Here is a 24,811-nt window from a genome sequence, read left to right on the forward strand (position 1 = left end):
GTGATGCTGCATTTGTGGAATATTTTTAACATGAAATTAAAGTAGGGATGATTCTGTGATTGTCCTTTTGTCAGTTGTGGTATTTTGTAATATTTATCTTTTGCCATAAAATCATGTTTTGATTGTCATAAAATCATGTTGTTACTTAGTAGGATTCATTTAATGTATTGTATTATTTTATGTAACTTTGTCACAGCTGGATATTAAAAACAAAGAAACAAACAGAAAGCAAAACAAACAAACAAAAATACCAGGTAGGATAACTCTAATGCCTCTTGAGGGAAACAAGGGGAAAAAAAGAAACCTATAACTTTGAAACATGGTTGAATATTGATAGCACATGTTAAGATCCATATGAATGCAGAAACAATTTTGGAACCCCATAAAATCCTTTATTTCTCATGATAGGAGAACACTAGACATTTCACAGATACTTCAGAATTTCTCCTTGGAACATCATACAATGAAACTTAAAAAATAAATAATAAACACTTACATTTCCACATAGTCTGTGCACCTCCTTTCCTCATCCCTCGCCCTGTCGTTATAACTTGACAAGACTCTCAGTTTACCATTCACGAATGTCTTTTTCCCTTCTTGTTTTTTGCTTTAAAATTATTTAGCATTTATTGATGAAAGCTACAACAATACATACAAGAATGCTCTCTTTTTGATTCCTACATGCACTTGCTATATTAAAACAAATTATGTGTTTATTGTTTGCTTTTAAAATCAATTCACTAGAAATGCATTAGAGATCTATTATGTGCAAGAAAGGTATTAGAGTGATGCTGAGGTTTGGCAGTGAGTGTGAATATATAAGGGATAAATGCATAAAATATGATCCCTTCTACTAATTCAGGAATAAACCAAGTACCTTTGTGCATCTGTCTTCCTCATATTGGAATGCCATTCTCCTATTCTCTAACCCCTGGAATCTCCACATCCTTCAGTTGCCTTCTTCTCTCTGAAGTCTTTCTGGAATTTTATAATCAAAGTTAATTACCCATCTTTACTCTCAAGAGGTTATCATATGTTTATATGGCATTAATCATTTTGCCCTTTTTAATTATTGTTTTTGGTTTTATGTCTGATTTGACCCATTATGTCTGTGCTGTGGCTATTCCATTTAAATTAAAGTGAAATAGTATTAAGAGTTCAGTTCTTCACCTGTACTAGCCACATTTCAATTGCTCAATAGTCCACTTTTCTCTAATAGTTACTATGTTGGTGATCAGAAACTTAGACCATTTCCACTATCCCAGAAAGCTCTATTGAACAGTGCTACTCTAGATTGTACATGCCTTTGAAGACAGTGACCATAATATTGAAACTAATAAGGTTCCAAAATTAATAAAATAATATGTCTAGAGAGGTATATTACAGTGGTGGTGTCAGACAAGAAGCAGGATCAAGATCATTTGGCAAATAGACACAGAGCTTTGTGTTATCTTAGGTGGGTTCTGTTACATTTGAGAAGATTGCATTCTATTTTAAAGAAAGGCATGCATCTAAAATAAATAAAGATATCAGGAATTTAAAATACCATGAAAATCATATAGAACACATGCCTCAAATTTTAATAAATGTGGCCACAGTGAAGTAAATGCATTAGAGAGATAATATCAGATTTTTTCTATCAATCCAAATATCCATAATATCTAGTCTACATTCCTATTCAATATTCTTTAGAAAAAGATTGTTGTAATGGCCTTCAAATGTAAGAATTCTAAGAAATTCGGCACTAATATCAAAGAAATAAGCACTTTTGTTCTTTACTCACGCAATGAAAAATTAAGTTGCTGCATTCAATTGAGCTTGAAAATAACACATAAAATTGTTGGTTTGATAAAATATACTCCCTCCTTTTCTAAGTCTATAGCCATATAAAGCCATTCAATTTTACTCAATATATACATTGGTCTTCAATTTAAAGATTGTCCATAAAGTAATATAGATATTCTGCAAGGGGAATAGGCCTGGTACAGAGGAAGGAGCATAGACTTTGGATTCAGACTAACTGAGCTTTTAGTCCCAGCTCTGCCACTGACTGACATTATTGTGTTGGGAGATATTTAAGCACTCCCAATCTGAGGCCACTGAACTTTACCATACAATTTTTTTACTGGTATATGGCCTTTCAATACTGAGTTAAAAACCTGCCTTCCAATGAGCTTTCAGTACCCTCACAACCTAATTATAGCCAAATGACCTGGGATGTCATACTTGAGATTTTTGATGAATGATTTTTTTTTTTTTTTTATCATTGTCTGTCTTTGGATCTTATCCATATTTCTTTGGTGGCAACAATTACAACTAAGCCAAAGTAATCTGAGCTCTCTATTCTGTTTGTTTTTTGTGTTTTTATGCATATACCATATTGTTTTTATTACTATAGTCTTGAAATAAAGTTTGAAATCTGAAAGTAAAAAAAGAAGACAAAGTAAGGACAATTTTAATGGGTTTTAAAGACAGAGATAGCCTATGCTATTTAACTTGAGTGTAGCTTAAAATAACACAAAGCTCTCAAATTAAAAGGAATTTTAGAATAATACGTGCCACTTTATGTGCCAAGAATAGCACCACTGTTTGATTGGGCTGACCTGAAGAACTTTACTGTATAGTAACAACATTCACTACTCTAAGGACCTAGAACATGGTAGAGTTATGTCCACTGGAATGTTATTATGACAGGAGAAGGGATTAACGACATTTATTTGCCTGGTGTTAGGACCCTAAATTATAAGCATCCCCATTCCAACGCGCGCGCGCGGACACACACACACACACACACACACACACACACACACACAAACTGACTTTTGTTTATTTTGAACCCCTTTACAATGTCTACCTCTTTAACCATCTGATTTGCTTTGCGTGACATAGGGGCATGGAGTGAGCTAGGTAGGTTTCTGAATCCTATGCTTTGACTATACTTAGTTAATCTGTTACCTAAATGAAAGCATTAGGTTTCTCATCTGTGTAATAGAAATAAAAATACTTACCTTGTATGATTATTTTGTTTTGAAGTTTAAATGAGAAGCAGATGTTCTAAAGATTACTGATGTGATACTTTCTTAGCAAGTATTAATCTTCCCCCTTCCTTACCTTTCTCAGAGTTATGTTGTGAGGATTCAGTGAACTAATGTCATATATCATGAGAGGTGAAGAGCATAGAATTTGAATCAGATCTGAATCCAAATCTTGACCTGCTACTTATCAGCTGTGTGACCCTGGGGTATTATTTCATCTTTTAAAATACTTTAATTTTCAAATTTTAAAATGGGAATAATAACCCTAGTTCATGCAGTTTTTGTGAGGATAATGTAAAATGTATATAAATTTCTCTGGGCTAGACCTGGTGTTTTAAACTGTATTAAAACACTGCTCCAGTTACTATCTGTAGTTTCACTTATGTTCAGCTTCTTCGAAGATATCTTCCAAACTAGATCATGAGTTTCTGGAGTGTTCGGAACCAGATTTGACTTTGTTGAATTCTGAAGAACCACTGGCGTCGTGCTAAGTGCATTATGCTCATGTCTGTTCAACTTTTGGCCAGTAGAATAAATGCTTGGGGTTTTTTACCTACTTAACTTGTCAGTCACTATCCTTCAGATGGTCAATAGGAACAAAAGGTTTGGCTAAATTATTAATGTAAAGAAAGCTGAATCAAATTCATAGGCTGTCTAAGTATAATATCCCAGCAACTGTATTGTGTGACTAGAAACTTGTAAATGATTAGTGACAAAAATTTGTCTCATATTTGTATAATATTTATCAATTTATCTCATACATAGGCAATATCTACTGTATTGCTTTTTTAAAAAAGTATGTGTGTGTGTGGTCTACTATTGGGTCATGTAATGCATGCCCCTGACATGTACTGAATGCTCCCTAATGACTTCAGGATGACTAGTTTTAAGGAAGAAAATAAAATTTAAAAAAGGAAGTGAGCATAAGCAAAGAGGGAAGAACGGAATGGAATCAAGACGAGGAGATAGTGAATACCACCAGGGACTGGCTTGGTCATTGCTTTCCTAACCTTCATATATGGATCTGTTAGTATAATTATGTAGTTTTTGTTTAAAAATACTATTTTTGTAAAAGCATCATAGCTATGACATACTTAAAATATACTTTTTTCTTTCTTTCTTTCTTTTTTTTTTTTTTTTGAGGCAGAGTTTCGCTCTTGTTGCCCAAACTGGAAAGCAATGGTGCAATCTCGGGCTCACCGCGACCTCCACCTCCTGGGTTCAAGCAATTCTCCTGCCTCAGCCTCCCAAGTAGCTGGGATTACAGGCATGCACCACCACACTCAGCTAATTGTGTATGTTTTTTAGTAGAAACAGGGTTTCTCCATGTTGGTCAGGCTGGTCTTGAACTCCTGACCTCCAGTGATTAAGCTACTAAAATTAAGTACTTGGGAGCCTGAAGGATAATTTAAAAATCACGCACTGTAAGCCAACCAAGAACAGATAATCTTGGAAATAAATTTTTCCTCAGTATTCTTTAAAATAATAAAATACACTGCAAAAATTTCAAGCATTTCCAAATCTTACTTTGTCATACAATATTTGCTTGTGCAGCAGTGATCTTGTTGATGCTCTGTACAATCTGTCATTTTATGGATTATCCCTATGAGGTAGATGCTAACCAGTTCTTGATAAGAGAAGCAGAACACAGAAAGTTGAATGGTTTGTCTTGGTTTCTAACAAAATAATAAGCAATCAGAATAAGATTTTTATGGTGTGGGTTCTCCTGCGTGATTTATCAGTTTGAACTTTTTATGTGGTTCTGTCTATGGAGAAATTGAAAAGTGAGCAGATTTAGGGACTGATTGCTGTATATACATTGTTTTCAGACCACAAGAGAGACAAACTTCCAGTTCCAGTTATTTCTGTTTAACATTTCTCTGCAAATCAGCAAGTCTTGTTTTATCCAGGCTTGGCCAGGCTAAATATGATCCCTGTATTTTTCCCTTATGTTTGGAGATCTAGCAAAAAATTCATCATTACACTGTTTATTGAAGTGAAAGCTTGTATGCAATTGTATGAATGCCTAATAGTCTTGAAGTAAAGGCCGTCAAATTCAGTAATGCTTGGAGAGACTGCATGTATTCTTCTCTACCATATATTTATAGCATTTGTTTGGAGGGCCAACATTTTTGTTTTAGTCCTATAGAAAAGAATTTCTTAAAATGTTTTAAGATTTTTCAATTTATCCTTAACATAAAACATAAGCAACACTTTTTAGATAAAAGCTGTGTAAAGTTCGGAAAAAAAAAAAAAAAAAATTATTTTCTTTTACTGTGTCCCCTGATCTCAAATCTTTTCATTTCTCTGTTTGTTTGTTTTAAATTTAATTTTAGAGGGCTGCTGAAGTATCAAACTAATTTAGATACCCACCCTCCCGGCTGCATCAATCTTAACCGAACCAGCTCTCAGAATATTTCCTTACCAGAATATTTCTCAGAACATTTTCATGAACCTTTCCCTGAAGAATTTTCAAAACCAGAAGAGTTTACCCAGAACACATTTGTGAAGATTTGTATGGAAGAGCCCAGATTCCAAGCTAATTTTCCACAGGTCAGATTAATTTTGTGTTTGATCTCCACAAAGTTTATTTCCATTTGACTGATCAACATCACATATAAACGTGTTTTTCAAGCTATATATTCATGAATAATAGGATATTTCAGGATGTTTCAATAGTAGGTTAGTATCTATTATTCCATTACAGGTACCTGACAGTTCAATGCAAAAGATCTATGATATTAGAGGATATATAACATTTCTACTTAACTGACCATATGACCTTTGCATACAACAGCATTGGTGCTTGCAGTCAAGAGATGACAAATATTTTTCCCATCAGTTGAGAGAAGCTGATTGAATAATAAAAATAGTAGTAAAAAAAAAACTACCACTACTACCACAAATTATTATTTTATTGTATTATAATATTGTGTATAATATTGTAAATAGTAAACAGCAAAATCAATTTATTGAATGCTTAATATTATCTGCTAGGCATTGTGCTAAAATGTCCTGTATGCTTAATACAGAACATTTATTAGACATACAGAATGTTTCTTACAATATTCACAATGACTATTTGAAATAATTAATATCATCTTCAATTTTCTGATGAAGAAATTGTATTTACCTTGATCAAAGTCTCCAAACTAGTAAGTGGCAGAGCAAGCATGTAAACCCAGGTCTTTGACTAATATGCTTGCTCCTGGTAAATGTCCATAAGTATTCAGCAGTTAGTTCAATACAGGGCCCTTATCTTCCTTTGTGCCTGTGGGAACTGCCCCCATGCAAATTACACCATTTATTCTTCATAAAAAGTGGAAGTAGGAAACAGTGATGTCAAATGTCTCTATTAGGAAGAGAAGAAAGAGAAGTCAAAAGGTAGAATGAATTTGTAGATGACTTTGGAATAGTGTATTAGTCTTGTGTTTGTTATTATTAATAATAATCCTCTAGATCCCTATTAGCCTCTATAATTTTCAGAACTCTTCTGAGTTTCACATAATATTCACAAATATTAGACAGGGCAGGGATGGTGACTCCCGTTTTGCTCATGTAGGACCTAATACTCAAAGGGTAAGTGATTGTCTCAAAGGTATGAGGCTGCTACATTGCAGACTTTGTCTTGCAATGCTACTCATAACAGTGTGGGGCTAAATGTTATTATATGCAGAAGAGGCATGATCTGTCTGCATGAAAGAAGGAAGATTTGAAACAACTAAAGTGAGACTTTAAAAAGTGACCATTAAGACAAGTTTTAATTGGAGGCCTCAAAGGGATGTGAGAGATAAAGTGTGTAATTTTAGGAGAACGGTAAGCCCCACAGGCTTCTGCACTTCCCAAAGTTTGCACATATCCTGGGATCAGGGTTAACCATGCAGCACATATTTAAAATTGTCATGGTTTCCAAATTATAAATATTATTTTATGTTCTTATTATATAGAAGTAAGTGGTAAACAACATGCCTAGAATAGTGCATTTTAAAACACATGTGCTATATACATGTTTAACATATGTATACATATTATATGTATGTATATTATGCATGTATTTTATGTACATTAAAAATCTAGGGTTTTCTTATTTAATAAACTTTAGACAGTTACTTTATTTCTAAAATTATCCCCAGGTTTATCTGAGATTGTTAACTCCCCTTTATTCTTTTATTAAGTATATTGTTTCTATGCCTACAGATATATTACATATCTGTAGGCATAGAAAGGTATAGGAAGGAATATGCACTTATTTGTTCATGGTAGTTACATCCAGAGCATGACATTGAGGGTAGGGTCTTGATATTACTTTCTGTTTTGTTTTATACTTTTGTTTGTTTGAATGATAGTGAGTATCTATTATTTTTTATTCATTTATTATGTTTTCTTATTTAAAATACAAATTAAAATACTACTACTGTAATGTATGCAATACACAATTGGCGGGGTGTAGATTTCTACAATATGAGAATTTCTTGAAGTATATTTTCAAAAATTTATCTTAGACTTGGCTTTGGATTTCTGGACCTTTGTGCCTGTACTGTGCCGAAAGACTTTACAGGTATATCCGGAGCAATAAGCCAGTCACCATCATTTCGGTCATAAGTCATCCCTCAGATGTCATGGAAATCCGAATGGTCAAAGAAAATTTTAAAGCAAGACCTGGTCAGGTGAGTCAGTGGTCAGTAACTTTTTAAATAGCCTTTATCCTTACGTAATTTTTGAAATTTAGCAAACATAGCATCATTGAGATAGTTGAAATTCTTAACTGGTCATTTAAAACTTATCTGTTTGTTGCTTTTTAGTATATTATTCTACATTGTCCCAGTGTATCTGCATTAGAAAATCATCCATTTACCCTCACAATGGTAAGAAATGTATCTCTTGCTTTTTCACATTTGTAGGGTGCTATGCATCTTTTTCTTTTTTTGTGGGTCCTATCTCATTCTAAAAGGTATTCAAGGCTATCATAGTATTCTTGATGTTTAAGTAAGCCATCTTTTTACAAGGAAAATAGTTATCTGCTCAAGAACTTGGTAACTATTCTTTATTATTTTTTGGCACCTTACGTTTCAGGAAGTAATGAATTAAAGCATATTAAAGCTTGTTGATTCAAAATGTAGGCCAAGCACAGTGACTCATGCCTGTAATCCCAGCACTTTGGGAGGTCAAGGCAGGAAGACAGCTTGAGCCCAGGATTTCAAGATCAGCTTGAGCAACATAAGGGGAGACTCCATTTCTACAGTAAATTAAAAAAAAAAAAAAAAAAAAAAAAAAAAAAAAAAAAAAAAAGCCAGGTGTGGTGGTACAACCTGTAGTCCCAGCTACTAGGAAGGCTGAGGCAGGAGGATTGCTTGATCCCCCATGTTTGAGGTTTCACTGAGTCTTGATCACACCACTGCTCTCCACCCTGGGCAAGACAGTGAGACCTTGTCTCAAAAAAGAAATATATATATCTGTCTATATATATGTGTGTGTCTATATATAAATATATATAATTTCTTGAATATTTACTTTTCTCCTTTTATAGAGTATTTTAATGTATATGGAAATCTAATATTTGCACAGTTTTCTTTAGAGATGCAATTTAGGGGAAATACAGATACTCTGGGTTGAGGTGGAAGCATTAAACAAAACAGGCAGTGTTTAGAAAAGGTAAATCTAGTGTAATGGGAGAGAGAATGGGAAGTAAAATTAGAAAAATCAAATAGAGTAAATAATGGCATATGGGTGGGGAGCATCTAGCTAAATAATGGAGACCATCAAATATGATTAGCTAATCAGCATATCATTTAATATTATTATAAAAATAACATGAACTCATTATAAATATTTAGAAAATTCACAGATATAAAATAAAATAGAGACTTAAAAAAAATTTTCCCCACTTCCCAATCCTTTTCTCTACAGTTTGACATATATCTTTCCAGATATTTTCCCATATGCTTCTGCATACATGAGTTTCTAACATTTGTTTGCTGGATCATATTGTTTTGTAACTGGCTCCTTGCACTTGACTACATATGATGGACATCTTCCCATATTACTGTACGTGTCTTATTCATGTTAATGACTGTATAATATTCCACAGTAGGAAAGTACTGTAATTTATTTAATATTCTCATTGATGATGGATATTTGGACTTTATTCAATTTCTAAGAAAGATAATTGAGAACAGAAACTGCATGTTTAAATGTATACCTAAGAAAGATAGCAAAACTATTATATATATATGTTATAAAACATGTTCCCATCTGTCTGCATCTATACATCCCATATATATGAAATTGGTAACATGAAAATAGAAGGGAATAACTGAAAAGGTAGAAAATATACAAGTAAGTTTGTCTTTACTTAAATAATTTAAGAAATTTGGCCTAATCCTGGGTTCATAAGAAATTTACTTCAGATTGCCCTGGCCAGAACTTCCAACACTATGTTGAATAGGAGTGGTGAGAGAGGGCATCACTGTCTTGTGCCAGTTTTCAAAGGGAATGCTTCCAGTTTTTGCCCATTCAGTATGATATTGGCTGTGGTTTTGTCATAAATAGCTTTTATTATTTTGAGATATGTTCCATCAATACCTAGTTTATTGAGAGTTTTTAGCATGAAGGGCTGTTGAATTTTGTCAAAGACCTTTTCTGTATCTATTGAGATAATCAAGTGGTTTTTGTCTTTGGTTCTGTTTATGTGATGGATTATGTTTACTGATTTGCATATGTAGAGCCAGCCGTGCATCCCAGGGATTAAGCCGACTTGATCTTGGTGGATAAGCTTTTTGATGTGCTGCTAGATTCAGTTTGCCAATAATTTATTGAGGATTTTCGCATCAATGTTCATCAGGGGTATTGGTCTAAAATTCTCTTTTTTGTTGTGTCTCTGCCAGGCTTTGGTATCAGGATGATGCTGGCCTTATAAAATGAGTTGGGGGGATTCCCTCTTTTTATATTGATTGGAATAGTTTCAGAAGGAATGGTACCAGCTCCTCTTTGTACCTCTGGTAGAATTTGGTTGTGAATCCATCTGGTCCTGGACTTTTTTTGGTTGGTAAGCTATTAATTATTGCCTCAATTTCAGAGCCTGTTATTGGGCTATTCAGAGATTCAACTTCTTCCTGGTTTAGTCTTGGGAGGGTGTATGTGTCCAGGAATTTATCCATTTCTTCTAGATTTTCTAGTTTATTTGCATAGAGGTGTTTATAGTATTCTCTGATGGTGGTTTGTATTTCTGTGGGATCAGTGGTGATACCCCCTTTATCATTTTTTATTGCATCTATTTGATTCTTCTTCTTTTCTTCTTTATTAGTCTTGCTAGCAATCCATCAATTTTGTTGATCTTTAAAAAAAAAAAAAACAGCTCCTGCATTCATTGATTTTTTGAAGGGTTTTTTGTATCTCTGTCTCCTTCAGTTCTGCTCTGATCTTAGTTATTTCTTGCCTTCTGCTAGTTTTTGAATTTGTTTGCCCTTGCTTCTCTAGTTCTTTTAATTGTGATGTTAGGGTGTCAATTTTAGATCTTTCCTGCTTTCTCTTGTGGGCATTTAGTGCTATAAATTTCCCTCTACACACTACTTTAAATGTGTCCCAGAGATTCTGGTATGTTGTGTCTTTGTTCTCATTGGTTTCAAAGAACATCTTTATTTCTGCCTTCATTTCATTATTTACCCAGAAGTCATCCAGGAGCAGGTTATTCAGCTTCCATGTAGTTGTGCAGTTTTGAGTGAGTTTTTAAATCCTGAATTCTAGCTTGATTGCACTGTGGTCTGAGAGACAGTTTGTTGTGATTTCTGTTCTTATATATTTGCTGAGGAGTGCTTTACTTCCAACTATGTGGTCCACTTTGGAATAAGTGTGATGTGGTGTGAGAAGAATGTATATTCTGTTGATTTGGGGTGCGGAGATCTGTAGATACCTATTAGGTCCACTTGGTGCAGAGCTGAGTTCAATTCCAGAATATCCTTGTTAACCTCCTGTCTCATTGATCTCTCTAATATTGACAGTGGGGTATTAAAGTCTCCCACTATTATCATGTGGGAGTCTAAGTCTCTATGTAGGTCTCTAAGGACTTGCTTTATGAATCTGGGTGCTCTTGTATTGGGTGCATATATATTTAGAATAATTGGCTCTTCTTGTTGAATTGATCCCTTCACAGTTATGTAATGGCCTTCTTTGTCACTCTTGATCTTTGTTGGTTTGAAGTTTGTTTTATCAGAGACTAGGATTGCAACCGCTGCTTTCTTTCTTTTCTTTTTTTTTTTTTTCTTTCCATTTGCTTGGTAGATCTTCCTGCATCCCTTTGTTTTGAGCCCATGTGCATATCTGCACATGAGATGGGTCTCCTGAATACAGCACACTGATAGGTCTTGACTCTTTATCCAATTTACCAGTCTGTGTCTTTTAATTGGGGCATTTACAGGTATTCAATTAGGAAAAGAGAAAGTCAAGTTGTCCCTTTTTGCAGATGACATGACTGTATATTGAGAAAACCCCATCATCTCAGCCCAAAATCGCCTTAGGCTGATAAGCAACTCCAGAAAATTCTCAGGATACAGAATCCATGTGCAAAAATCACAAGCATTCCTACACACCAATTACAGACAAATAGCAAGCTGAATCCTGAGTGAACTCCCATTCACAATTGGTACAAAGAAAATCAAATACCTAGGAATCCAACTTACAGCGGATGTGAAGGACCTCTTCAAAGAGAACTACAAAACCACTGCTCAATGAAATAAGAGAGGACACAAATGGAAGAACATTCCATGGTCATGGATAGGAAGAATCAATATCATGAAAATGACCATACTTCCCAAGGTAATTTATAGATTCAATGCCATCCCCATCAAGCTAACTATGACTTTCTTCACAGAATTGAAAAAAACTACTTTAAAGTTCATATGGAACCATAAAAGAGCCTGTATTGCCAAGACAATTGTAAGCAAAAAGAACAAAGCTGGAGGCATCACGGTAGCTAACTTCAAACTATACTACCAGGCTACAGTAACCAAAACAGCATGGTACTGGTACCAAAACAGAGATATAGACCAATGGAACAGAACAGAGGCCTCATAAATAACACCACACATCTACAACCATCTGATCTTTGACAAACCGGACAAAAACAAGAAATGGAGAAAGGATTCCCTGTTTAATAAATGGTGCTGGGAAAACTGGCTAGTAATATGTAGAAAGCTGAAACTGAATCCCTTCCTTACACCTTATATAAAAATTAATTCAGGATGTATTACAGGCTTAAATGTTAGACATAAAACGATAAAAACCCTAGAAGAAAACCTAGGCAATGCCATTCAGGCCATAGGCATGAGCAAGGACTTCATTACTAAAACACCAAAAGCAGTGGCAACAAAAGCCAAAATTGACAAATGGGATCTAATTAAAGTAAAGAGCTTCTGCATGGCAAAAGAAGTCACCATCAGAGTGAACAGGCAACCTACAGAATGGAAGAAAATTTTTGCAATCTACCCATCTGACAAAAGGCTAATATCCAGAATCTACAAAGAACTTAAACAAATTTACAGGAAAAAAAATCAAGCAACCCCAAGTGGGCAAAGCATATGAACAGACACTTCTCAAAAGAAGACATTTATACAGCCAACTGACACATGAAAAAATGCTCATCATCAGTGGTCATCAGAGAAATGCAAATCAAAACCACAGTGAGAGAGCATCTCACACCAGTTAGAATGATGATAATTAAAAAGTCAGGAAACAACAGATGCTGGAGAGGATGTGGGGAAATAGGAACACTTTTACACTGTTGGTGGAAGTGTAAACTACTTCAACCATTGTGGGAGACAGTGTGGCGATTCCTCAAGGATCTAGAACTAGAAATACCATTTGACCCAGCAATCCCATTACTGGGTATATACCCAAAGGATTACAAATCATGCTACTCTAAAGACACATGAACACATATGTTTATTGTGGCACTATTCACAATAGCAAAGACTTGGAACCAGTCCAAATGTCCATCAATGATAGACTGGATTAAGAAAATGTGGCACATATACACCATGGAATACTATGTAGCCATAAAAAAGGATGAGTTCCTGTCCTTTGTAGGGACATGGATGAAGCTGGAAACCATCATTCTGAGCAAACTATCACAAGACAGAAAAGCAAACACCACATGTTCTCACTTACAAGTGGGAATTGAACAATGAGAACACTTGGACACAGGGTGGGGAACATCACACACCAGGGCCTGTGGTGGGGTGGGGGAATGGGGGAGGGATAGCATTAGGAGAAATACCTAATGTAAATGACAAGTTAATCAGTTCAGCAAACCAACTTGGCACATGTATACATATGTAACAAACCTGCACATTGTGCACGTGTACCCTAAAACTTAAAGTATAATAATAAAAAAAATTTTACTTTAGGAATTAACCTTCCCTTGTGTTGGCAACTTTATTTTGAAAATCATTTCTTCACCATAACATTCAATAGAAAATATGGAATAAGAAAAGAAATTAGTTGCTGAATGCAAGTACAGAGCAGCAAGAGTTTTTTTGTTGTTGTTTTTTAAACTATTTTTCAAAAAAAAAAGTAGAAAGAATAGTATAATGAACTCTTATGTATTCATAAAAAATATAGAGGTTAGTTTACTTTTTAGTATATACTCAATCACTGAAAACTTTTTGCTACCTGAAAACAGTATATCAAAGAATTTTTCACCTATGTTCACACTGAAGAGAGGCTTCTAGATCTAATTTCTTTCAGCAGGCCCAGGCCCTTTTCACAAGGCAAAAGGAAAATACAAAAGAAGTAGTGTGTAGAGCTGGAAGAGCTTTAAGTAAGTCACTTCTGTGGCCTGGCCTGCTTCTTAAGAGGTGTTTATGTTAACGGATGTGATAGCCCTGTGGCCAGCTTGAGGCAAAGATGGGAAGAAAGTAAAAGGAGAGAAGGGAATGTAGGTACAGACAAGAGAAAATGAACTGGTGATAGGAGACAGTTAAGAAAGGGAAACTGAATTTTATGTGAAATAAAATAGTCATAACTATTCACACAAAGGGCAAGAACTTTAGAATTCAGTTCCAGCTCCCTCACTTGTTACTTCTGTGTCTGTGAGTGTATCTTTCAACCTTACTAAGGCTCCGTTTGATCATCTGCAAAACAGTGCTAGTGATTCTTACCTGGAGGGGCATCTTTGATATTGTCAATATTAGTTTATAAAATAATAGGTATAAAACCCTTGGCACATCATTAGTGGTCAATACTTGGTAATACAGATATTATTACTATATTCATAATCTTAAAAGACCTGGTTTTAACTTGGTTATTGCTTTTATTTCTGAAATTACACTTTTTTTTTTGAGAAGCAAGTACAAGACATGAGCATGTGGCTTTTCAACTTGAAAATGAGAAACTGGGAATATGAAAGCAGTCTCAGTTACCTGAAAATCTGTCATGTGGGTGAAGGATTTGATGTTTTCTTTTCCTTTGGGATCCCAATAGGCAGAAAGTTTTAGGAGAATACATTTTTATTTAACATAATAAAGACATTTATAACAATGAGACCAGTCTAGAAATTATGAAGAGCTATCTCACAAAAGTGTTTGCAAGGATTTTTGTGCTAGATCAGGATTTTTCAATCATGGCAGTATTGACATTTTGGATCAGATAATTCTTTGATGGGATTTTGTCCTGTGTATTATAGGATGTTTTGCAGCATCTTTAGCCTTAACCCACTAGAAACCAATAGTTCCCACTGTGACTGCCAAAAGTGTCTCCAAATGTAGCCAGATGCCTTTTGAGGGGCAAAATTACCTACAGTTGTCAACCACCACATTAGATCAATAGTTGTCCAAAATAGGGTCCCGTTCTAAAGGGCTTCAGGATGTTGTTTTAGCAGCCACTGTGAGAAAGGAGAATTTAAACACAATAGAGAATTTGAGGGATGGGAGTGCTTAGCTTGTGTTCTGACCAATCATATCAGTGAGAACAGCTCATTTTCAAATGGTCTCTCTTATGAGGATTCTGCTAAAGTACTCATATAAACATCATTATCTAAAAACATATTTTGCTTACTCAACTAGAATCCTTTTTAGAATTCCATGAAAATTATTTTGGTTACCACGAGCTCCTGAATCTTTCATGTGATGTAGACCTTTGAAAGAGAATTTGATTACTTTTAAAATTCAGAATTCTTTTTTTTTTCACATTCACTGTCATCAGTGCCCAAATAACAGTTGGATATGAATCAAAAGGAAAAGTGGGATAGCAGTATAAAGATCTAACAAGTTCGTCAATAATTAAAATGACATGAGGATACCCTCATGTACTTGATATTTTTGTCATATAAATGAAAGGTTTGTTTTCTTCCCCTGTGGAATCTCAAAGTGTGGAAATAAGAACAGTACATTGTTCTTGAAGAACAAATATTGATTTAGTGACCACTTCGGGAAATAATAATGTTTGGGTTGATGGAAAAGACAAGAGAGCTTTTCCTCACCTCAAGGAAGCTCCATTAGTTACATGAGGCTCTGGAGCCTCCCTGTGGGTTGCCTCCTACAGGAAAGGACATCTCACCCTGGGCCTTGACTCTTGAGGTGGCACGGGGAGCCCTCAGTACGAAGGCTCCGAGTCCACTGCAGGCTTGTTTTAGAAGATTCAGGTTCAGAAGTGCAAGAGATGAAGATAAAGAAGTTGGATGTCTACAGTCTATATCCATCATAGTTTTTCTTTTCTTACTTTTTCATTTAAGAAAAAAATTGTCTTATTTCTTCTGGTTCTGTAAGAATATTTTACCAAAATGACAGAGAGGAGAAAAAGGGTAATTGTAGTAAAGCAGGTTATTGGAGACCACTTCTTCCATTCTTTCAAAAAAAGATTGTTCTCTGAAAATTATCACAGATAGAGGGGAGGGGTCATGGGAGGAAGGGAAGGGGAAGGGAAGGGGAAGGGAAGGGGAAGGGAAGGGGAAGGGAAGGGGAAGGGAAGGGGAAGGGAAGGGGTAGGGAAGGGGAAGGGAAGGGGAAGGGAAGGGAAGGGGAAGGGGAAGGGAAGGGGAAGGGAAGGAAAGGAATTTTTCAGTGGGAAATGCTGCTTAATATATAGTTTAATATGCATAGTGCCTACTAATGTATTAGTGGTTTTGAAGAGTTCTTTAATATATAATCTCGTTAATTTTTTTCTTTTATCTTTTTTTTTTTTTTTTTTTTTTTTTTTTTTTGAGACAAGGCCTGCATCTGTCACCCAAGCTGGAGCGCAGTGGTGTGATCATGATTCACTGCAGCTTGGACCCCCAGGCTTAGCTTCCTGAGTAGTTGGGACTACAGGCACATGTCACCATGTCTGGCTAAATTTTTAAAAAAATTATAGTGATAGGGCCTCTCTATGTTGCCCAGGCTAATCTCAAACTCCTAGCCTCAAGCCATCCTCCTGCCTCAGCCTCCCAAAGTGCTGAGATTACAGTCATGAGCCACCCCATGCCACCAATCCCATTAAATTTTGTTCACTCATTAAGTTAATGCTTTCTCATCTTCCCACTTTTGGGTCTCACCCTGGGAACCAACCTCATTTTATTCCACATATTCACACCTTAAACTCCACCCATTCTCTTTGAGTTCTCTGGAAACTCTTACTCATCCTTCACATCTCATCTTCATATCACTTCTGCTGAGCAGCCTTCGCTGACCCTCCCTATTAGATTAAGTTTCCTGACCTTTCCTTTTATGAGCAACCCATGTGCACTCTTCAACACCAATCATTAAATTATTTGTTTAATTATTATCTGTTTAGACCATAGACCATAACCTCCATGAGCCCTTTGAAAGCCCTTTGAAAGATGAATTCATAGCACAGTATCTGGCACATAGTCAATGAATATCTGTTGAAAGAGTAAAAAGCACCTAATATAGAGTTCAGGACCTAGCTTGAGAGATGCTTTGTGGATAGATCCTCCTTCCCTCATCTCTTTATAGCACACTCTTCCTTAGAGGGTGCAACTACAGAAAAGGAAATTTGAAGGGATAAAGAAGAAAGCAGAAATACTTATTTCCAAAGTGGCTCTCATTTGGAGTAGACTGAGTCAGAATAGAGTATTTAATTAAACTCTAATCTTTGAGGTCATGGTGCTTATTTCTCTCTAACAAAAGCAGAGGGGAAAATGTATCTATGGCAAAGGTCTTTAGAAAGAACCACCAAAGACAAATAGACACAATTTGTGGATTATATCTGGTCTACGACAAAATCATTTTTCACCTCACCTCCCTTATTCTCAGCACAAACAATAACAGAAAATTACTTATTCCTAATTCTGTGCATATCTGACAAATGCTGTCAATATTTCTTAGATTCACCTAGCACCTTGTAGATTGAAATAGACCTTGACTTTACGAGGTTAGGTTTTGCATTCACATTCATTCATATTGTAAACATCAGTTTCTGTATGTTTTACTTATGCCTTATTAAATCTCAATTCTAAATACTGTTTTCTTAAAACCACTCTATCTCATAGATATTTTAAATTGTTACAATAGTTGACTTTAAATAAAATTTTAAAGCAAAGAAATTATTTTTATCAGACCATCTGTTTATCATGTACGCTTAGGAAATGGTTTATAGCTTTCCCAGATTTGGGAGGTTACAAGCTTGCTCATTTGTACTATCCCCCAAGGGAGTTTTTGTTTTCATAAGTGGAAAATAGGCAAACCTTGCTGCTGCCTAGACATGAATTTGAGTAAGGCAAATATTTCTAAGCTAAATTTTACATTATGCTATTATGGTAATTTACAGTCTTTTCCTGCCATTTCCTTCTTTGTCCAATTACTTCTATTTGGCACTTAGAAATGTAAAATGCATGCTTTCAAACATTTTCACTGCACAGTTGTCTTAAGAGTTCTCTTGAAGTAAAACAAAGCAATTTCCCATATGGTGATTCCCACTAAAAAGTGAGTATCACATCTTTGTCAAAGATAATAGCACCTACTAATTAAGTGTCTAAGAGGTTCTTTCACAGCTTTTGCAAATATTATATTATTTAATTCTTACTATATGCCTATGAGACATGTATTGTTAACTCGGTGATGCAGAAAAGAATGTGGCTCAGAGAGACTGAATAGCATGCCCAAAGTCAAACATTTAGTTGAGGTAGAGATGAGATACAAACACAGACCTGTCTGGCTGAAGGCGTGTTATTAACTGTTCTGCACTGTCTCTGTTCTGCCACACTCTCCGTCCATGCTGAGGACTTTCATATTTCTAACACTTTTCTTACTTTTGGACATCTATGTTGCTGGTGTAAGAAAACAAAAATAAGTCTAAAATTACCATTTAGAACTGAGATTTATTGAAAACACATATATGTGTTTTCTATAGTAATGTGAAAGCTTTGGATTGTCCATACTACTAAACTCTTCTAATATTGTGAAGTGGTGACATTTGAATAAATCCTCCTGTTTTAAAAAGTCTAATACTTATTTTCATATAGTGTGCCAGTTAGAAAGAATCAAACTGCTAGTATATACAGCTATTACAAATTCAGTAGTTTGAGTTTTAGCTCACTTTTTAAGATGGAGATTAAGCTTTTCACACTGAAAGTACAAGTTCAAAGTACCAAAGACAGGACACAGAAATACTATTTCTGTCAAGGTAAAGCTGAGCTTGAAGCACTGATTTATTAGGAAGGCAAAGGTTGGAGTTTTGATTATTTAAAATGCTTCACTATTTTTCATACATGACATTGACTTCCCTACACAAGAACAATATCCTAATTTGATGAGTTTTCCAAGAAAATTGTGATTGTTTCTTGCTGTGGTACACCCATATTTTCTCATGGTAAAACCTCACACGCATTTGCTGCCAAGATTGATGAAAATTACAGGACCTTGTATAGTGTCAGATTGTGGATTCTGGAATACAACTTGGGATGGAGACCTGTATGCTCTACTTTCTAATATTATGACTCTGGAGATGAAAATTAACATACTTAATCTTTGGTTTACTTCTTTATGAAAATGTAGTTAATGATAGCAACTTTTCCATGGAGTTACTCTGAATATTAATCAAAAACATATAATTAAGTGGTATGTGTGGTGCTTGGAATATAGTAAACTCTCCATAAATGGATTTAGTTATAGTTGTTTCAGATAATGACTGAGGGACCAAAGACATGGATTAAATTAAGATTTTTTGTCTCATTTTTCAGTATGTAGTAACTGACTAAGCTTTGGCCACAGATTGGTTTAGAAACAGTCATTTGGGGGGACTGATGACTTATTTGCCTTTTATGGTCTTCTAGCCTTAAGGATGAATGATGTTTTAGGTTAGGTTTCCTTGGAAACAGGCTGGCAGGCATATTGCATACAGCAGATTTGTTGGGAAGTATGGTTAGGACAGCAATCAATAACGATTAACTAAAAACACAAGGCAGAACTTGAACTATGTGATACAAGTCCATAGAGGTCCCAGAAGATCTGATGGGAGCTCTGCTGATGAAATGATACCTTACAGCGGTTCTGTCTTGAAGTCAGGGGGCCAAACCTTTGTAACCCCCAATTGACCAGTCATTGGATTTGAGATACCTCCAGGGTGAGGCACTTAGACACAGGCAAGGAAACTTTGTTCTGTGGATAGCTATTCCTGGGGCAGGTCTCAGTAGTGAGCCCTCCCAGGCAACCTTTTCAGAACCTGGAAGAATGGTGAATGAGTATGTTGATTCTGGAAGTTGGGCGGAGGGTGTGAAAGGGAAGTGTCTGGGCAGTGCAACAGTGTCCATTAAGTAGCTTTTAAAAACATGGATGTTTTATGAGATAATTCTCCATTTTTAAAACTAGAAATTAAATGTGATGTACATCTAAATTCTAGTTTATCTACACTAATTAAACTTTAAAAATCTGTTGTCCAAACTACAAATTTGTTTACATTTGAGAAGTTTAAAGCATAGAGTATTGAAGTGACCAAAGTAACCAAAATAATACAATCAATAGCCGGAACCCATTTGTTGACTCTTCTCCCACTTTACACCTTTATTGATTTGAAACCTGTGTAGAATGTAACATTTTGTTCTTCAACTATGGAATGGATGTCTGCAAGTATTTTCCAGCTGTGCTCTGTGATTACCAAATTTAAGACTATCTACCAAATCAAATCCTTTATTAAGGTTTGTGCTCACCTATTTTACCTGTATAAATTACAGATGATTGGAAAAAGTCCTAACTTAAGAAAGCATGAAACCTAGTGCTTACTACAAAATGTAGCGTATCTTCATATTTAGCTGAGGTATACATTAATTTCATGGATTCTCAATTATGGAAATAATGCAGAATCTGCCTTTTAAATAGTAGTAATTAATCGATGTTTACATGAATACCTCTTTATTCTTCTGTTATTATTTTTATTCAGGAACAAACTGTCATGAGTGTCCATGTGAAAAGACCACCAAACAGACTTTGTGTGAGCAATAAAGCTTTTTAATCACCTGGGTGGACGCAGGCTGAGTCTGAAAAGAGAGTCAGCAAAGGGAGACAGGGGTGGGGCTGTTTTATAGGATTTGGGTAGGTAGTAGAAAATTACAGTCAAAGGGGGTTGTTCTCTGATGGGCAGGGGCTGGAGTCACAGGTGCCCAGTGAGGGAGCTTTTGAGCCAGGAGAAGGAATTTCACAAGATAATGTCATCAGTTAAGGCAGGAACCAATCATTTTAACTTCTTTTGTGACTCTTCAGTTACTTCAGGTCGTCTGGATGTATACATGCAGGCTTTGGGCTCAGAGGCCTGACATTCTTGTCTTCTTGTATTAAGAAAAACAAAATGAAATAGTGGTAAAGTGTTTGGGCAGTGACAGTTTTTGGGTGGTATGGAGAGATAATGGACAATGTTTCTCAGAGCTGCTTCGTGCGGGATTAGGGATGGCATGAGAACCTAGAGTGGGAGAGATTAAGCTAAAGGAAGATTTTGTGGTAAGAGGTGATATTGTAGGGTTGTTAGAAGAAACATTTGTCAATAGAATGATTGGTGATGGCCTGGATATGGTTTTGTATGAATTGAGAAACTAAATGGAAGACACAAGATGCAAATAAGAGAAGGAGAAAAACAGGTATTAAAGGACTAAGAATTGAGAGGACCCAGGACATCCAATTAGAGTGCCCAAGGGGGTTCAGCATAATTATTTGCTTGGTTGGTGAGCTTTTTGGGCTCTATCCTTGAGTTTTGTTTTGTTTTTTTATGTTATCATACAGCAGGCCAGACTGATTTAGGTAAAAACAACACTCTTCATTTAAAAATACAGAGTCTTCTTTTTTTTTAGTAGTGAGTAAGTCAAGTCCTTGGCGATTTGGGATGAAAGAGAAATGCAAAGCCAGCAATGGTTTGTTAAAGAAGGATTAGAAATGGCTAGGAGAGAGTGAGTGAGATTGATAGTGTGGTGGAGATAGCTGGGGAGAGGTAGAGGGTGGCATAAGAAGGGAACGAGAATAAGAGTGCATATAAAAGTAAAGAATAGGACTTCATCAAGGTGAAGTGTACCCTGTCAGCAAATATAATCTATCCACTTTATTATTATTTGAGTGTACCCTGTCAGCAAAGATCATCTATCCACTTTTAGAGAGACTTAAGGGTGGCGGTTTGAGGGAAAACCAGGAGATATCAGTTATGATGGTTTGAAGGAAAAGTGTAAACTGGCAGTGTAAACAAGGGCAGAATATTTCTGAGTAGCTGAGAATGGTGAATAGGAGTATGACTAGTCAGAAGATAGTAGGGATGACAAGTTTTTGGGGTGCAGTTCAAATTGGGCTAGTGTCTGGAATGAGACTGGGGCCTAATAAAAAGGAGCATCCCTGCAGGAGCTCAAATGGGCTGTATGCTGTAGCATCCCAAGGACAGACCAGAATTCTGAGAAGGGCAAGTGGTAAAAGTATTGTCCAGTCCTTTTTAAGTGAGGTGTGTTTTAAAAAGATCATTAGTCCATTTTACCTTTCCTGAAGACTGAGGACAGTAAAGGGTATGAAGATTCCACTGAATACCAAGAGCCTGATAAACTGCTTGGGTGATTTGACTAATAAAGGCCAGTCCATTATCAGACTGTATAGAGGTGGGAAGGCCAAACCAAGGAATTACATCTGACAGAAGGGAAGACATGACCACAGTGGCCTTCTTAGACCCTGTGGGAAAGGCCTCTACCCATCCAGTGAAAGTGTCTACACAGACCAAGAGGTATTTTAGTTTCCTGACTCAGGGCATGTGAGTAAAGTCAATTTGCCAGTCCTGGGAAGGGACAAATCCCTGAGCTTGATGTGTAGGGAAGGGAGGGGGCCTGAACAATCCCTGAGGAGTAGTCAAATAGCAGATAGAACATTGAGAAGTGATTTCCTTGAGGATAGATTTCCATGATGGAAAGGAAATGAGAGGTTCTAAGAGGTGGGCTAGCAGCTTGTAACTTACATGGAAGAGGTTATGAAATGATGACAGAATAGAATGGACCTATGAGGCTGGAAGGAGATCCTTGGTCCAAGAACCATTTGCCTTGTGTGGGAAGAGATCGATAGGTGGAAGTTTCGGTTGGGGAGTAGGTGGGAGTGACCAATGAGAAGGAGAAAAACTTCCATGAGAGACAGAAATTGGAATACTAGCTGCTTTTTAAGCTACCTTAACAGCAGTAAGCATTACCCTGAGTGATGGGATCTGATGCCTCTTGATGGCCCTTGCAGTGAATGACTCCAACTTCCTTTGGAAGTAAAGCGGCCTTGAGAAGAATTTTTATAAAAGAGGCATTAATGATGGAGGACCCTTGTTTAATGAGGAAAATTCTTTCTGCCCATATAACGGCATGGTGGTGCAGGATATGGAAGACATATTTAGAGTCAGTATAGATATTGACATATAGTCACTTTGCAAGAGTGAGGGCTTGAGTTAAGGTAATGAGTTCGGCTTGCTGAGACATAGTGGAGGGGGGCAGAGCAGTAGCCTCAAGGATAGATGTGGAAGATACTATAGCATAGCCTGCCATTGCTAATGAGTGGCAATTAGGCCCGGTGGAACTGCCATCGATAAACCAAGTGTGATCAGGGTGAGGAACAGGAAAGAAGAAATATGGCAAAATGGAGTGAATGGCAGGTGGATCAGAGAGATACAGTCATGGGGATCAGGTGTGGTATCTGGAATCATGTAGGGGCCAGCCTAAATCAGTTAAGGTCAAGTAGTTTGGACAGAAAGGCTACAAGGTGTGGTCCTGGCTCTTGTGTAAGAATTCTGACTGCACAGCCCTGCAATTTGACTGTATGTAATGAAAAAGGGTTGGAATGAGTTAGGGAGAGCTAGTGTGGGAGCAGCTTTAGGGCTATTTTTTAAGGCATGGAAAGGGAAGTGGGGAAAGGATTTAGGATCTATGGGGTCACCTAGGTTTGCTTTTGTAAGTTTATATAATGATTTAGTCAGGATGTAAAACTAGGTATCCAAAGGCAGAAGTACCTAACCATGCATAGGAAGGAAAAGAGTTGTTGTTTAGTAGAAGGGGTTGGGGTTTGGGATATTAGCCAGGCACGATCAGCAGGGAGAGTATGTATGTTTTCATGAAGAATTATGCCAAGATAGGTAATGGATGAGGAAGAAATTTGGGCTTGACTGAAGTAATAGGGGCTGTCCGTGAAGCCTTGTGGCAGTACAACCCAGGTAATTTGCTGAGCCTGATGGGTGTCAGGGTCAGTCCAGGTGTAAGCTAAGAGAGGCTGGGATGAATGGTGCAAAGGAACAGTAAAGAAAGCATGTTTGAGGTCCAGAACAGGATAATGGGTTGTGGAGGTGTTGTGGAGGGAGGTATTGAGAATAGGAGAGTATGTGGGTTTGGCACCATGGAGTGGATAGGCAAAACAATTTGGTTGATAAGGCGCAGATCCTGAACTAACTTGTAAGACTCGTCCGGTTTTTTGGACAGGTAAAATAGAGAATTGTAAGGAAAGTTTATAGGCTTTAAAAGGCCATGCTGTAACAGGCGAGTGATTACAGGCTTTCATCCTTTTAAAGTGTGCTGTTGGATGGCATATTGGTGTTGAATGGGTTAAGAGTGATTAGGTTTTTATGGGATGGTAAGGGGTGCATGATCGGTTGCCAAGGAGGGAGTAGTGGTATCCTATACTTGTGGATTAAGGTGGGGAGATAATAGGGGAGGATGTGAAAGAGGCTTTGAACTGGGGAAAAGGGTGGCAGTGAGGTGTGGCTATAGCCTAGGAATAGTCAGGGAAGCAGATCATTTAGTTAAAATGTCTCAACCTAATACAGGAGCCGGGCAGGTGGGGATAACTAAAAGGAGTGCATAAAAGAATGTTGTCCAAGTTGGCATCAGATTGGGGAATTTTAAGAAGTTTAGAAGCCTAGCTGTCAGTACCCACAACACTTACGGAGGCAAGGGAAACATGCCCTTGTAAAGAAGGTAATGTGGAGTGGGTAGCCTCCATATTGATCAAGAAGGGGATGGACTTACTTTCCACTGTAAGAGTTACCCAAAGCATCTGTGATGGTCCAGGAGGCTTCAGAGAAAATCAGGCAGTGTCAGTCTTCAGCCACTAAGCTGAGAAGACCTGGGAAGGAGTCAGGCAGAGGGCCTTGGGCCAGAGTTCCAGGGGCTCTGGAAGTGGCTGCTGGGAAAGTTGGACAGTCTGATTTCCAGTGGGTCCCACACAGATGGGACATGGCTTAGGAGGAATCATGGGCTGCAGGCATTCCTTGGCCCAGTGGCCAGATTTCTGGCCCTTGAAGCAAGATCCTGAGGGAGGAGGTCCTGAAGGAATGCCTGACTGCTGTGGCTTAGACAATTTGAATTTCTT

The 24,811-nt window shown here is 36.8% G+C and overlaps 1 protein-coding gene across 5 annotated transcripts in view; it reads left to right on the forward strand.

Moving 5' to 3' along the window:
* NOX4 (NADPH oxidase 4) overlaps positions 1–24,811 on the forward strand; it is a 170,205-nt gene that overhangs the window by 89,055 nt on the left and 56,339 nt on the right. For all 5 annotated transcript variants that reach the window (XR_004053751.1, XM_030918987.1, XM_030918988.1 and 2 more), the window contains exons 9-11: positions 5,372–5,588; positions 7,538–7,702; positions 7,838–7,900. Coding sequence is in view for 4 of the 5 variants with exons in the window: in XM_030918987.1 (XP_030774847.1) it covers positions 5,372–5,588; positions 7,538–7,702; positions 7,838–7,900 (445 nt within the window). In the remaining variant the exon portion in view is untranslated. The remainder of the gene's footprint in view (positions 1–5,371; positions 5,589–7,537; positions 7,703–7,837; positions 7,901–24,811) is intronic.

This window comes from Rhinopithecus roxellana, chromosome 15, assembly GCF_007565055.1.
Source record: "Rhinopithecus roxellana isolate Shanxi Qingling chromosome 15, ASM756505v1, whole genome shotgun sequence".
NCBI classification, from domain to species: Eukaryota; Metazoa; Chordata; class Mammalia; order Primates; family Cercopithecidae; genus Rhinopithecus; species Rhinopithecus roxellana.